The 17384-nt window shown below is 29.7% G+C and overlaps 1 protein-coding gene and 1 long non-coding RNA gene across 3 annotated transcripts in view; both read right to left on the bottom strand.

Annotated features, from left to right (window-relative positions):
• LOC111627439 (protein wntless homolog) overlaps window positions 1-6070 on the bottom strand; it is a 14707-nt gene extending 8637 nt beyond the window's left edge. Inside the window, exons 1-4 of one of the 2 annotated variants that reach the window (XR_002757004.1) lie at window positions 6013-6070; window positions 5873-5936; window positions 5496-5770; window positions 5330-5413 (exon numbers count right to left, since the gene is read on the bottom strand). Coding sequence is in view for 1 of the 2 variants with exons in the window: in XM_023371007.1 (XP_023226775.1) it covers window positions 5330-5413; window positions 5496-5636; window positions 5873-5936; window positions 6013-6050 (327 nt within the window). In the remaining variant the exon portion in view is untranslated. The remainder of the gene's footprint in view (window positions 1-5329; window positions 5414-5495; window positions 5771-5872; window positions 5937-6012) is intronic. The other variant, XM_023371007.1, reaches the window with a different exon arrangement.
• On the bottom strand, window positions 6070-7620 carry LOC111627440. Its single transcript, XR_002757005.1, has 3 exons — window positions 7580-7620; window positions 6198-6337; window positions 6070-6110 (listed from the first exon to the last, which is right to left on the bottom strand). It is a non-coding gene; the product is annotated as an uncharacterized LOC111627440 (long non-coding RNA).
• Between the last annotated feature and the right edge of the window lie 9764 nt (window positions 7621-17384).

Genomic DNA, 17384 nt, shown 5'->3' on the forward strand with positions numbered 1-17384 from the left:
TGCGAGAAAATATCTTACTCCCACGAGAAAATTCGATATAATGCGGGCGAAGCTGTGGGTAGACAGCTAGTAATAAATATAATAAGTTTTTTTTTACATTTATTACCTTTAAAATACAATTTTAATAATAATAAAAACAACATAAGGTTATTTAATATTAATGCGACAAATGTCATGATTTTCTTTGCACAACTTTGTAAAATCTGGTTGCTTTTTGGTCAGCTTCAGTCTCGAGTCATCTTCGATTTGAAGTCGATGACGATGTTTAGTTCTCGTGTTTGTCGTGGCCGAAAATTTGCTCTCGCAGAGGTATGTTGTGCAAAATGGTAGTAAATATTTTATTGCTGCTTCGCTGACATTATAAATTCTAACCCGATTTGGAAGCGAGATGTCGCAACTGATTATTAAACTCAGTGAAGTCTCATTGTACTCTGCGAGAAGTCGCGTTGTCGCGCGCGACAACGCGACTTCTCGCAGAGTATAATGAGACTTAACTGAGTTTAATAACCATTTGCGACATCTCGCTTCTAAATCGGGCTAGAATTTATGATGTCAGCGTAGCGGCAATAAAATATTTACTACCATTTTGAACAACATACCTCTGCGAGAGCGGATTTCGGCCATGACAAACATGAAAAACTAAACATCGTCACCGACTTCGACTCGAAGATGACTCGAGACTGAAGCTGACCATAAAGCAATCAGATTTTACAAAGTCGTGCAAAGAAAATCGTGCACATTTGTCACATTAAAATTAAATAAAATTATGTTATTTTCATTATTATTAGAATTATATTGTAAAGGTAATAAATGTAAAAAAAAACTTATTCTATTTATCACTAGCTGTCTACCCATAGCTTCGCCCCATTATATTGAATTTTCTCTTGGGAGTAAGATATTTTCTCGCAGTAAAATGTAGCCTATGTCCATCTCCAACATATAAGCTATCTCTGTGCCAAATTTTATTAAAACCTGTTCAGCGGGTTAGACGTGAAAAGATGACAGACAGACAGAATTACCTTCGAATTTATAATATTAGTATGGATTAATATGAATTTCTGTTATAAGGGGTACGCGAGTTTCAGCTCTTTCTTGAAGTGGTACATAGGAATAGCTAATTGGGAACCACTGGTATAGGCTAATTAAATTAATACAAGACACTTTATTTAAACATTTGTACGTATTAATGTTTTATGCCAAAAATAAAAGCATACGTTGAGCTTTTGTATATAGTACAGAACGTCAGTGAAGCATTTGTTAAATAATAAAAACTAGCAGGTAAGCCCAGAGTTGCCGGGACAAAAAATAAAAACAAACATTAAGATTCTTTCGTAACCCTTCTATTATATTATAGTATTTGATTTATTTATATAATTATAAAGGTTATATCACACCAAGTGAACAATCTAACACTATAACAATCTGTACACATTTAAAAATTTTTGCATGAAATATTTTTGCTGAATTATATGTTTTAAAGATCTCAGATTCTAAAAATAACTTCCGTTACATCCCATCACGTAAAGGTTTTTTGCAAAATAAAAACAAATTTTTGATAAAAATCCTTATTTATTACAATGAACTAAATATATTATATTTTCTTACAACTAATCAACAAATTGTTTCTGATATTTATACATAATTTTAGGTCTACTCTTTTTTCTTATGAAACCTTTTCTTCTTTTTTTGATGCTTCTCCAAACTCGTTTCCGATTTCCTTCTCTGGTTTCTCGATTGAGCATTTAACAGTAGTCAGCTAACATATTGACATCCCATTTTCCTTGGTAACGTCTCTCGATATCACGGACATCCTGGTGAAATCTTTCACCTTATTCTTTATTGTAGGCTCCCAAGTTTTCGGGGAAATAGTCAATATGAGAGTGTAAGAAATGAACTTTTAAGCTCATCTTGCATCCTTGAGCTTCATAAGCTGCTGCCAGCATGCGTTTTACAATGGTTTGTAGTCAGGGTCTTTAGTATTCCCCAAAAACTTATGCACTACATTCTTGAAAGAGTCCCATGCTTTTTTTTCCTTCCATTGTTTTCAAAAATCTGCTTTGTATTGATCTTCAAGTTTCAATTTGAAATACACAAATTAAACTTTCTTTACAAACTCACTTATGTTTCTTTGTTGACTTTTTACTGTGCATTCAGCACAAGCATAACAGAAGCTGTCGGGAGAAATTATACAAAGTCTGCGAGACATATTCCAGAAATAAAAATAGAAGCACAGTAGCGTTCGAATGCTGGATATAAACTGAATGTGGCATTAGATGGCCAGTGAGATACTGAATTATTTAGCTTGTTGAAACATGATCTAATCCAATAGCAGGTTGTTTATATTTATTCCTAGTATCCCAGATAACATGTCGGAACATGCTCAACCTCACCAATAATATTACTCACTATCAACTTTTAACCTGTTTCTATATGATAATGCGACCTTCCTCCTAACGCTAATACTACTTAACCCACTTCCCCTACCACTACTCTCTTCAACCATTAACATTTTTATTTATTTATTACAAAGTCCAGCTATAATTGATAGAATTAATGTGAGAAGTCTTTGTTTTAAGGCCATTTTTTAAATAAAAAAAAGAATACTATATTTTAAGTTAACTAGGAATTTATGCTAAATACAAACAAAAACTTGAGTGTAACAAGATGGAATTTTTTGGTATTTTTTTTAGTTTTTACCAAGTTTAAATCAGTAAGAAAATGTATAAAAATCCTATGCAGTTTTTTACTTGCAGGCTTGTGTAATGTGTTAGATTTGTCACTCGGTGTGATAATCCCTTACCTAAGATAACCTTTGTAGTTATATAAATCAAATACTATAATATAACAAACATTAAAACGAAAATCATAGAAAGAATTTAGTTATTTTAGCCTATCATTATCACGTTTATCGCGATACTCGGATAGTACGAAATGGCACGAATTCAACGTTCAATTAGACACCAATTGAAAATATGATATTTAAAATTTTTAAGATATCGTATTTTTTCTAATGTTAGCTCTAACAAACCGTTTCATTCACTGCCGAATATCAAATGGTAATCTACCAACGAATCAAATTTTGCAAAACACTTGCCAAATATTAAACAGCATCCTGGAAAACCACTTAAAACATATTTTGTGCTGGTCGGTAATCTCGTATTATGTAATTTTCATATTCGAATGACACCATACTGCTGGGTCCGATAGGCAGAAAAGGATTGAAGGGAGTTGAAAAGTGCTCCGTGTTGGATAGGTTGTGATGGCCCCGCACGTAATGAAAGTAGCTAACCTTAATGTCCGAAAGACTTGATATAAGACTTGTTTAAATAAAAGAAATCCCGTAAAAAATGCAAGAATCGTTGCTTTTATGTGATCCCATAAAAACTGGTGAAACCAAGTTGAAAAAGTAAAGCTCAGCAAAAACATTAAGTAAAAGAAAGTTTTGAAAATTGTGGCATAAAAATAGTGGAAGCAGATTTGACAATAAGACTCAACATGTGAATAAAGTGCACATTATACAGACTACAACTACAGGAAGTTTTGGATAAAACAAGGTCGTCGTGATAATAAATAGGAAAAATAAACATCGGCACAGAAAAAGACTTCTAGCTTTGTGCCTTAAAATCGTTGCAACGTACATTAATTTGGCTGAACGTTAGAACATTAAGCAGTACCAGTGAAGGAAGTTTGAGGCAATGAGTTTATGAGTTAATAAAGGGAGATGAAATCAGAGGAGGGAAGGGGTGTTCAGTTTCGTGTTCAGTTATGTCCACTGAATATCTCGTTTATAGAAAAATTATTAGAATTGGTTTGGTTTATTTGGTTACGACAACGCGAAAGAGGAATCTGCCAATGAGGATGCATCTCGAGAAGACTTTTGTAATGCTGTCCCCTATTTAGGTGTTACTAACGCAAAGAAAGCCCAGAAAACTGCACGTGGTCAGTCTGTTGGCGATGCGCGAACTCATGATCGACTATTGGTGTTCGGTGGTTTCATTCACTCGGTTACTGAAGGTTCTTTTTTTGGTTTCTTTTGAAGTTGTAGATCTATAGATTTACTGTCGTCCATCTGCTGTCTCTCCCTAATCTCAAGAACGGAGTTAGATAGATTAAATTCGAGACCAGATATGGAAAGCTTGGGGCAGGAGGTTCCGATTAACTATATTCGAATTTCCGATAGAAACCGAAAGTCATGTTATTTCAATTAAAAATTTTTGCTCTGAACGGAGTTAGATACATAACCATCACGACTCTATTGCTAACAGGAAAAGTATGATATACAGGGGCAAAACACTATTCTGCAGGCTAGTGCTATGTACTACCTGTCTCAGTAATTCAGTGACTATAATATATATATATATATTTTAATATATCCTTTTTTGTAAGAATTATATTTAGTTAATTACTTTGTTAACTTTTTTGCCAATCGTTGGCGCTACGTGAAAGACAATCGAATGTAAATAAAAAGTAATTAATTTATAGAAATGCAATAGATTTTTGGGTGAGATATACGACATGATCTAAGTTAGAAGTATTTGAACGTAGCTTCTGAGTTTCGTAGCAATTGGTCGAACGGCCTAGACATGAATAACGAACAAACAAACAAACATTCACATTTAAATATTTAGATAACAAAGCCAGAACAGCTAATTGAAAAATTATTACACGCAACTATTTATTGTGACATCGTCATAAAACCGAGATGCAATTTTTAAACATATCTTTAATTCATTTAATTTAAATTATATGTTCTCCACCTCAAATTAGTAGTGGCTTGCTCCTGTATATTATACTTTTCCTGCTAGCGATAGAGTCGTACCAATCAACTCCTATCTAACTTCTTTCAGGGAATAATTTTTGAATTAAAATAACGTGACTTCCGGTCTAGACTTGAAGTTCATATATAGTTAATCGGGTCTCCTTCTTCTAAGCTTTCCATATCTGGTCTTGACTTTCATCTAACTCTGTTCTTGAGATTAAGGAAGGACAGTCAGTCATACCACAGTGAAAATTTGTATAATCTTTGGATTTAATTGCATTTCTATAGTGTAAAAAGAGCGTATTAAGAATACGCGGAATTATTTTGTGCTTTGTTTTTCATTTTGTATATGCATTTTCATTATTAAGCATTAGTACCGGTAAGTATATTTGTTTTTCTAGCATTTTAATAAATTTAAATAATTCTAAGTAAAATTTGCTCTTCAATATTAACAATATTGAAGAGCAAATTTTATATTATATTATAATATAATATACTATAATATCAAATGAATATTATAATATTCATTTGATAAATATAAATAAATATTATATATTATATGTTAATTACTTGATTGATAATGAAATAAATGATGGTTAATATTGCACATAATAATGTTATTCCCATAATAATTCGAAAACGATAAATTCTCATCTGAAATGAATGAAAATAGTATAAGAATTAAATTTTCAGGACGTTTTAATTAAAAAAAAAACATTTAAGTTAAAGAATTCACCTCAAAACATATTTGATCTGGACATTCAGTATGCTGTTTCATCCATTTAAATTTTATATTTTCAGAAACATGATAAGCTATCTTACATAAGTAGATAATGTACAAACCTGAACAAATCATAGTTATAAAAGTAAATATAAGCTGGATAAATGACTTAAGTTATTAATAAAATAAATAATAATTTTGTAATTTTAAATTCATTTTAAATAAATATTTATATCAAATTCAGCATTGTGTAGGCCATGGTCTTTAACTTCTGTAATTAATCAGTCTAGCTAGAATAATATTCAGGTAAGCATTCTTGATCTCACAATAATACAGGATTTTATTTATTTATATAATTTCAATATAATTCATTACAAATTATCTAAGGATACAAATATTTTAGTTTTTGATTCAACCAACCAAACATTTCTCAAAGGATTTTCTTGCTGAATATTTCTATAAAATATAAAAATGTAGTCTATTATTTAAATATAATTTAAAATTTTAGTAAAATATTAATAACATAGCTCACTTTTTATAAGAATTAAATATCACTATAGTAAAACACATTATGAAAATAATAATAATGGTTTTGTGATATTTTTTCAAATGTTGATATTCTTTTTCAATCTAAGGAAAAAAAATTGTTCTCTAAGTCTAAATAAATACATTCTCTAGGTAAAATCTAAATAGATTTTTATGATAAGTTATAATTACCATTTGACATTCATTGAAGTATATAATCCAATAATAAAACAACATACAATAAAATAAAGTTTCTCGTAGTTCTGTAAAAATTAATACGAATGCATTGATGAAAGGAAATTCAAACCAATGTTGCAAATATTCCGTTGGAACTAAATAAAATAAATATAACTTTTTAATGTATAATTAAAAACATTAAATATTACAACGTTCTGGTTATCCTCAAAGAGCACAAGTATGACATTGAAAAGGGGCACTGCAACACGGTTTTGTCCAGTACAGGACTCCATAATTATATGGAATGAAGCGAGTATCCTCAGAGATATGAGTTTACCTTCGTTAGCATTGAGCCAAGAAAAATTAAAATTTATAAAAGTAAATTAAAAGATGGTTGCATAAATTCCAGGGATGTAGATGGACTACCTAATGCATGGAAATTCTGCATAAAATACCTTGTAAAAATTAAAGTATAAGAATTCTTAGTCTGTACCTGCCCGTATATTTTGATGCATTTTGTTTATNTCCATTGTGTGTTGAAACAGACATATTAAATGTCTGTTTCAACACACAATCTTTCTGGTTGATGATCTTAACAGGGGCTTATTTTGGGGATAGTGCTTATATTACAAGCATCCTGAAAAATCATACTAGAGCTGATTTTCTGGTTAGGTCTTATTTTTGGAAAAATACAATAGTAGTGACTTTCCAAATATTTTTAATACAAAAAGAATAAATAATAAAAGTTAACTTAGATTCAGGTCTTAAGTTTTTAAAAAAGTAAAGATTCTTATATTGAGAGAGTTGACTTATATTCAGGACCATATAGTATATGCTAAAAATCACTAATCTAACTCAGCTTTTTATACTTAATGAACTATCAACACCACATTCTGTTGCTGAGAAATGTTTTATTAAACAAGCACAACATTTTCAACCTAATGCAATAGGCCATCTTCAGGTGCAACTGAATTCAAATGCCTTTTCAAAATGGAACATTTTGATGCATTTTGTTTATTTTATTTTATTTTGCATTTGTTTAAAATATTTTATCTTTGTATTCAGGTGCAACTGAATTCAAATGCCTTTTCAAAATGGAACATTTTGATGCATTTTGTTTATTTTATTTTATTTTGCCTTTGTTTAAAATATTTTATCTTTTATTTAAATGTTAATTTATCTGATTTAAATTTAAATATGAGAGTTCGAACATTCTTTCGTTAAAATGATCCATTTTGAAAAGGCGTTCGAATTCGGCTATACCTGAAGATAGCCTATTGCATTAATTTGAAAACGTTTTGTTTGTTTAATAAAACGTTTCTCAGCAACAGAAGGTGATTTTAATAGTTTATTAAGACAATAAGATCAAACTAAAATGTAAACATTTAAATACTTACTGTTTTGTAAAATTAACAAAATAGAAAGATAACACAGCATCCTGAAAAATAAATTCAAATTAACTTTCTGAAAATATTGGAAACAATATTTCAATTAAGAATAAATAAATTTTCGCTATTAAATTAATTGATGTTTAATTGAACTACAATTTTTAAAAATTGTAAACCTATAAATTCCCACTATCGTCTGTCTGTCAGTCTGTTTTTCCTTAATGTTGAGAACAGTGTTAAATGAAAGTCAAGATCAGATATGGAAAGTCTAGGGGCAGGAGGTCTTGATTAACTATATGAGAACTTTCTATTTATATCGGAAATCACGTGATTTAAATTCAAATATTTTCTCCTGAACGGAGTTAGATACATGACCGGAATAACTTCATTGTTAACAGGAAAAGTATGATGTACAGGGGCAAGACACTACTAAAATTGAGAACGTGTCGGCCAAAAACGATCTTCTTTCTGATACTGTAATTGTGCATTTCGATCTTTAACCAAAAACTTATTTTACAGAATTTATAAATAAATGGTAAATCTCTCTGAATCCTCTGTCATTTCAAGATTTCATAAGTTCTCTTAGTGAAATATCACAGATTGATTATAACTTCTTTAAATCCTTTATTTAAAACCAACGTTAATATTGCAAGAAACAATTTAGAATTACATATTTGACATTACGGAAACAGTATTTAATATATGGCATTGCATTTACTATAACAGATAACATAGGGTCACCCATTTTAAATGGGAATAGAAACCGAATATAGATGTTAATGAATAATAATAATAATAATAATATTTGTATTAATAAATGCTAATAACGAGTAAAATCTTTATTAAGTCCGAAGCCTCTTAAGATATGACACGTGACTCCCTCTAACTCATCATCTCCTCGACCTTTAACCCACCAAAATTTAGTAGTATCAATGCTATTCAAACTACTATGTCAAAATCATTTTCTTTATCTTTACCTTATCCTGAGATATTAAACTAAATAGACGCCAACACACACACGCATACACAAAAGTTATTCAAATATCTTCAAATAAGTTAATATACAGTCGACCCCCCCTATAACACGGGTTCCTATAGTTCGGATTCCTATATCACGGCGAAAATATTGCGACAGTATTCGTACAAACATGCTAAAAAAACTCGTATAATTCGGTAAAACGTCATCGCCGACTCGTGTAGCGACAGGATTGGTCGAATCTAGACAAATAGCGGATATTGTACAGTACAAACCGTTGAGTTTAAACGAGCAGCGGACCTACTAAAAACCATTTATTATTTAACCTCCATAAAAATTATATTTATATTATGATGTCTCCAAAGTTCAGCGAATTTTTCGCAAAAAAATAATCGAGCGCCATTCGATGACAAGCTTCACGACGAAAACAAGCTTAAGCAATGGCGTAGTCGAACGGTGCACACTCGGTAAGTAATCCTACAATTTTTTGTTTATAGCATAGTTTATATGGATTATTCCCAAAAAATTATACGTATTTTGGAAATGTTGAGTCGAATTAGTCTATAATCGATTAATTTTATGGAAGAAACCTTTCAAACAGCCGTAGTCCGTAAACTGCATACGTGTCAGGCTGTGATTGGCTGGACTCGTAGAAAATGGATTCATAAAAACCGGAACGTATCTACCGTGTTATAGGGGGGGTCGACTGTATTACATTAATTTGTTAAGATTATCTTAACGGAATATTAACAAACCAACGACTTTTTGGCACAAGGACGTAACACACATTTGTCAAAATTTTTAGCGAAATTTAGCAGAAGCCAAAAACCGTCTGAAAGACGAATTTTGTAATAAAATGACCCTAAATTTGTAACAAAGCTTATCTTAATGAAAAGGTGAAGGTGATGTTTGTGGTTGTCAACTTTTGTGAATGAACCGTACAGAGTGGACATGCGATCAATGTATCAATACATTCTTTGGGTATATTCTATATTCAATAGCAAGGGTGTTAAATGACTTTCTCAACCTGTATAACGGTTTTTTTAACATTAAATAAAATTAAAAAGTGTTCCTGTAAAAGAACACATTGTTAAATACATCCTGGACTGGGCGATATACAATATTTTCATTAAGGGTTGAAGAAACTCAAATATGGGAAATTTGTGGGTTATGTCTTTCTGCCGAAATATCGTCGATGTATTAAAAGCAATAAACACAGTTATTATAAATTGTAAACTTACCATAATTTTTAGGTTTTTAAAATGTTCAACCGTAAGATCTAAATTAATTTTATCCATTAAATTTATTGGAAAATAAATGTTGAGTAAACAATAATTATATTGAAAATTGGAAAGTTCAAAAATAAATAAAGGTTCGCATTTGTACAAAGGAAGACTGTTCTTAAAAATCTGAAAAAAAATATTCAAGACAATTTTAATTCGAGTTTAATAAATTACTAACGATTCTCTGTTTTTACACACAAGAAACCTTACATTACTGAATTAAAATGCGTATAAAATTAAGTTCGCATTATAGACTAAACACAAATAAAAATATTCCTGTAGTTTTCCTTCTTGTCCTTTACATAATTGTAGGAAACATGATCCACATTAGCAGAGTTCACTTCTGTTCTTCGAATACTGTTTTTCTTGCTCTGTGATTATACCTGGAAATGATTTTACTTATTTGTCTGCAAGTGAAACTTTAATTTTCTGTCTTATCCATGTTAAGTTTTATGTTAAGTTAATGTTCTTTATATCCAGAAACTTCTTCCATTTCCACATTAGACAAATTTCTAGCCTATAATAAGATTTAACATAGAAAATCACTCCATTCTGAAAAATTTGCTCACAAATAGTTCCTATTTTAGTCAGATTTTACTGTACTATAATGGCAAAAATTAATTTATATTTTATCAGTATGAATAATTCTAATTAATTCTAATTAAAAGTGAATTCTGCTTATTTAAATTACAATTCAACATCCACATTTTAGTTCCAAACTACTGATAGTCTACCATATATTTAAAAGTAAATTTATGACTGATGTAGGTTTAAACTATGATTTTGAGCTAAAAATCTTGAGATCAACTTATATGTCAGCATTGATAGTCTGTTGGCATGTGTTAGCTGTAACAGAAAGTTTTATCATCTCATAGATTTGTACATTGAGATGAATTTCATGACCAATTGAAGAAGGGTGCTATGATCAGTAGCAATGATTCTATTTGTTCTAAATCTATAGGTATCTGTTATATAGGAGAAATGAATAAATTCTTTTCTAGTAAGAGCCTAAAGGATAAGAGTTTATATAATGTTGGATCTTTGAATACAAAATGATAGTACAAAGATGAAAATTCTGTATAATGTACACTCAGTTTTGAATGTTGCATTCTCTGTTTGAAATAAATATCCAGAAAACAAACTTTCCTGTTCCAATTCTGAGATGAAGACTTAGAGCAAGTGTTTAATGATATCTAGAAATTTCTTACCAAACTTTCAACAATAAAGCTCATCTCAACATAGAAATATATGAGAGAACAAAATTTTCCACAGAAGCAAGCATAAGTCAAAGGACTTTCAAGTGATAACAAGTTGGAAGCTGGAATTGTACATCATGTTAAAGATATGATGAGTGACTAGTAGTACTGTGGTTTATTACAAGTGCAGTTTTTTAGAGATGTGCAATAACAAATTAGTTAAAATATATAAGAAAACAACAAAAGAAAGGAAATTTACAGTCACTTTCAAACATAATAGTGTGCANGGTCAAATCTTCAGAATAAAAATTTGAATTTAAATTTCTAATTTGTTCGAAAGAAACTTTCGTTATAGCAACAATTCTCCAGAAAATTACGTAAAATATCTGAAATTCAAATGATTAGAATTATTTAATACGCTGTTTAAACGGATTCGGATTCTGTTACAGCGTATCTTGACGTCATTTATGAATAATTCACTGCTTACACATCACTTGAAATTCTATTGTAAGCCGTTAACCAATCTAAGGCGAAAATGGAAGACTTTTTGAGTATCAAATACTAACTTGCACAACACAATCTGAGTAAAGTTGAATTATAAACCATAACTAATAATATAACTTGTGGTTTCGGATCTTGGTCGACTTCTCGGTGACCAGTTACAATCTATTATCAAGTTGCTCTTCGTTAATGTTATAGTTTCATTGTTTGGAACGTAACTACGACAATAAAACACCGCTGTTTCGTCCTACCTGTAATAAAGTTAACTCGTTCCCTAAGAGTAATAAAAATTACACACTATTTTCGAGAGAAAATCATATGTACTAAAAGTAAATTTATTTCGATGTAATTCTATCTTTGTTAATAAAAGTTATTGAACGATTACGACAAAATGTTTTAGGAGAAATGCTTCCCCTATCTGAAACTTATACTGTATATAAGCCAACTTAAAAATCTAGATTGTTTTATCTCGAATTTAGTTATTTTCTTAATTTTATTTAATTATTTTAAAGAAGGTAAGATCAGCGTTTAAAGTGGCAAGTATAGTATTTAACCCTCAATATAACAATATTTTTACAATTTAAGTACGAGCCAGGTCTTAATTAAAGGGCTTTACTCTCAGCCATATGATTGATTATTTATATCGTACTTGGGTCAGTCTGATTCGTACCATACTCAGTATGTTGTTGATTGTTTTAGACAGTGTTTTTTCTTTTGCAGAATATAAATAGTGTTCTTGTGTTTTTATTATAGTTATAGTTTATTTGTGAAAAGTTTGGTTTCAACTTGTGAAAATATTTACAATAAAGAACTACGCTACATTTTGACCTTTGCCATGTTATGAACCACATTGTTGAAGTTAAAATCCTTATAAGAGGTAATTAAAAGTTAATAATTGTGGAAAATGGAAGAAGTGTTGCATTTGCCCATCAAAAATAGACAAAGAAAACATGTCATTAAGTGAAAGAGATTGAAAGATGTAGAAAGTGAACCATTGGGATGTGTACAAATTGAGCACTATATGTTTCATTCTGGATAACGAGAATACATTAACATGAACTAACCATTTGTTCGTTATGTTGTAGACAAAAACCTTAGACACTGAAGCCGTGAGTCTGAAGAGGGATTGGAAAATTACTAATCCAAAATGCTTTGTTAAATAGGCGAAATAAAGTGAACTGTTTTAATCTTGGTCTCTGTTTAATTGTCAATAATTAAAGAAAGAAATATCTTGTTATTTACTTTCAAAATTAAAAGAAAAACTACATAGGGTCGTTTTGACTCACATCATCTTAGTTAAGGATTAAAAAATCTTTGCACACTTACACAACGAGTTAGAATATTCTATCTCCTTGCTTTTAAACAACACAAATGCCACGCCTCTTGACTAAAAGAAACATAGCGGACGTGTATTCAATTTTCTTCCAACATAGCGCCGCTATAGCCACTTTATAGCCACAGTATGTGCTAGCTCGTTGAGTAAAAGTAACGGGTTTATCATTGTTTATTATACTGTCTACATCGAGGAACTCGTTATACGTTAAATAAAATGGAATGTTAGTGAATGTGGTTTAAAATATAGTCATAGACAAAGTTTAAACAGGCGTATTAAAACAAGCGAGCTCATAAAGGATGACAACAACAGTAAGAAAAATATTAAAGTACCGGTATTTAAGTGCAGGCTGTGTTCACCTACGTCTCTCAAAAAATAATAGTTTTTTAATATTGATGTCCCCAATATCAATACATATTGTTCTACCAAAGATAATATACGTAGCATATGTAATTAAAATACGAGGTATATATACAGTATATTATTTATCTTTTCAACTGTAAAAATATAATTTTAATTGAACTCTAAATAGCAAATAGATTGGACAGGCATTTTAAATGGTACATAAAAATTACGACAAAACGTAACTACTCGTACATTAATTAATTACTAATTTATCAAAAAACGACGTGGGCAAAATGAAACTTGTTACGAACAATTATCTATTGTGACATCGTCACAATGCCGGGCTTCAATTATTAATCATATTTTTAATTTATTTAATTTAAAATATATGCTTTCCATCTCATATTAATAGTGACTTGTCCCTGTACATCATACTTTTTCTTTAACAATAGAATCGTGCCAATCATCTAACACCTTCGGGGGAAGGGGTGAATTTTTGGAATTGAAATAACATGACTTACGGTTTGAATCGGAAGTTCGTTTACAATTAATCAAGGCTTCCTGTCTTAAGCTTTCCATATCTGGTCTCGTTTTTACCGATCTAACTCTGTTCTCGAGATTAAGGAAAGACGGACCGACGACAGTGAGAATGCATAGGTATACAATTTTTTCAAATTGCAGCCCAATGAACAGAAGGGTGGACGAAGGTCGGTTTAGACAAGATTGAATGTCGAGTTACGAAGCCGATTTGCTAGTCACTTCAAGGAGTGAGAAATGTGTTCGATATTCTTGCATTTATATCATTTATGATTTAAGCGAATAATAAAAATCAATATTGGGATTTGTCTTCTTTCTAGTTATCAGGTAGGTATAATTTTTCGAACAGTTTTACTTTATTTTTCAATAAATAATTTATAAAAAATTACACTTAAATCACCACAAAACTGTTAAGATCATAAATGACGTCAAAAATGCCAGAATACAGAATATCTTCTCACACTTTAAAGTGGCCAGAAAATTTTCGTAACACGACTTTTGAACTTTCACCACAGTAAACGCTGTTGTCGTAACCGATTTAAGTTTTTTTTGTTACTACTGTACTACGGTATTTGTTAAATAACTCAGGTAAAGTTTATGGTTTCTTAGTACGGTAAGCTTAATTCCAACAATAAGATAGAAGTTTAATAGCATTAATATGTATAACAATAAGAGATGACTGACAACAGATTAGTATTTTTCTAACATACTAACAAAAATTTATTTTTATTACTATTGAAAAAAAACATATCTTACATCATTTTTAAATAATAAAAGATATAATTTTTATTTTATTAATTTTAAAAGATGAATATACAGATTCTGAATAAGTGAATTTAAAAAAAAATATCTACAATGTAGTTATAATGTAGCCTGAACTAAATATTCACATTTATGTTAGTTTTAAAATAAAGATTTGTTTGTATTGTACTCTCATTTACTTCCAACACCTGAAAGGGGAAAAATACCACACTGAATCGCAAGTGTTTATATTGCCTTGGACAATAAAACAGACATTTAACTAAAAGTCTGAAATATTTTTAGCTTCTATAAGTTATTGTTTTAATAATATTTATTATCTTTTGTAATTTTTTATAAGTGATTTCAATTTTCCTTTTTAAATTTAGCGTTTAGTCTTCTTTTTTAAAAAAAAAAACATTTTCTGTTCAATGCTATAATCTGTCATAAAATAACAGTATTTGAAATTTTTCCAGGAATTGAACAATAAATAATTTGAAACTCGATTCCAATGATAGTAATATTGACGAGAAAGTTGTACACTGATGCAGTTGGGTGCGAAGAAAATAGCAATGCGTGATACGAATAAATGTTTTACGAGAGTTATTTATTTTATTATTATTGAAGGTAAAAACATTCCAAAATAATTTAAATTGTTGAATAAAATTTTCTACTTTAGAAATAATTACTTAGACGTAATAACATAACAACGATAAATATAAAATACACGTTTTACTTTTAGTTACGAGTACATGTTTATCTTCTATCTTCGGCTCTTAGTAATATATATTTATTAAAATTATAACTCGTTGTGTAATTTTGAATCAAATTTTATGCAGAATGATTAAAAAAATACATGATTTTCATATAAAATTTTGCTCGGTTAGAATATTTAATTTGTTAAATTAGAAATGGAATTATTTTGCCAAGTTAATTATATAACATGAGATGTCTAATTAGTTTCAATATTTGCTCGAGAACTCTTAATACGATCGATTGTCATGGAAGAGATAATGAATTTCTCTTTTGAAGTATTCATGTATAAAGAAGAAATTAAGATCCAATTCGAAATATATAGGAAAGCGTTTTCTTACTGTATTAATAAGAGTATTTTGCTTCGATTTTCACAAATACAAGCTTGATGCTAATTGTTAATATTACGCAACCGATAAATCAAGAAATAAATATATAAAGTTTGTCTGTTAATTCTTCTGAGAAGGAAAAAAAAAAAGATTGTCCTTTGTCGCTTCGTTAAACTGGAATTAAGAACGGCGTGTGTCTAATGCCAAGTTAACAAAGTATTATTGAAGCAAAACATTTCATTTCTTTACAGTTTATGCTAAATTTAACAAACAGAATTATTATTTACTTTTTTAAAGTTTATTTTAAGATAGAAATAGATAATATTAGACATAAAAAATGTACTTCTATAGAAACAAATTCAATTATAAATGGAAAAATTATTTAGGTATAGGGGAGACCGGGGCAAGATCGGCATGTTAAGCTTTTTTAAAGAAGGTAAGATCAGCGTTTAAAGTGGCAAGTATAGTATTTAACCCTCAATATAACAATATTTTTACAATTTAGGTACGAGCCAGGTCTTAATTAAAGGGCTTTACTCTCAGCCATATGATTGATTATTTATATCGTACTTGGGTCAGTCTGATTCGTACCATACTCAGTATGTTGTTGATTGTTTTAGACAGTGTTTTTTCTTTTGCAGAATATAAATAGTGTTCTTGTGTTTTTATTATAGTTATAGTTTATTTGTGAAAAGTTTGGTTTCAACTTGTGAAAATATTTACAATAAAGAACTACGCTACATTTTGACCTTTGCCATGTTATGAACCACATTGTTGAAGTTAAAATCCTTATAAGAGGTAATTAAAAGTTAATAATTGTGGAAAATGGAAGAAGTGTTGCATTTGCCCATCAAAAATAGACAAAGAAAACATGTCATTAAGTGAAAGAGATTGAAAGATGTAGAAAGTGAACCATTGGGATGTGTACAAATTGAGCACTATATGTTTCATTCTGGATAACGAGAATACATTAACATGAACTAACCATTTGTTCGTTATGTTGTAGACAAAAACCTTAGACACTGAAGCCGTGAGTCTGAAGAGGGATTGGAAAATTACTAATCCAAAATGCTTTGTTAAATAGGCGAAATAAAGTGAACTGTTTTAATCTTGGTCTCTGTTTAATTGTCAATAATTAAAGAAAGAAATATCTTGTTATTTACTTTCAAAATTAAAAGAAAAACTACATAGGGTCGTTTTGACTCACATCATCTTAGTTAAGGATTAAAAAATCTTTGAACANGGTGTATTACAAATGTAAATCCGTCTCTGTAATCCAAAAAAACACACTTTGGTAGACGTATCTCACAGCAATGAGATACGTCTACCAAAGTGTGTTTTTTTTTGGATTACAGAGACGGATTTACATTTGTAATATACCATACATAAAATATTACAATTATTATTATCTGCCTTAAATACTAGACTTATTACACCAGTCATAAAAGAATTACAATATATTCAGGAAGTCATCATCTTTTATTATTAATTCATTGATACAACGGAATGTTTTTCGGACTTTTTTGGTTCCTCATCAATCTCTATATAAATTGAGTAGTATTAAACATCTTACATTAATTCATTCTTATAGTAGATACATTAGATTTAAGCTATATAAATAATAACAACAACTTACCTTTTACAACGATGACTACTTTATACGTTTTAAAATCACTATTCCATTTTTAATATACAAAAACCAAATACTAAAATCATTAAAATGACATTTTTTATACATACGAAACATATTCTCTTTTATATACATGGGCACCTCAGATGTGCAATTCATTACCTTTGAAATTGAACATGGTTTCATATAATTT

Source organism: Centruroides sculpturatus, unplaced genomic scaffold (assembly GCF_000671375.1).
Source record: "Centruroides sculpturatus isolate CEXI.00-Female unplaced genomic scaffold, Cexi_2.0 scaffold281, whole genome shotgun sequence".
Classification (NCBI taxonomy): Eukaryota; Metazoa; Arthropoda; class Arachnida; order Scorpiones; family Buthidae; genus Centruroides; species Centruroides sculpturatus.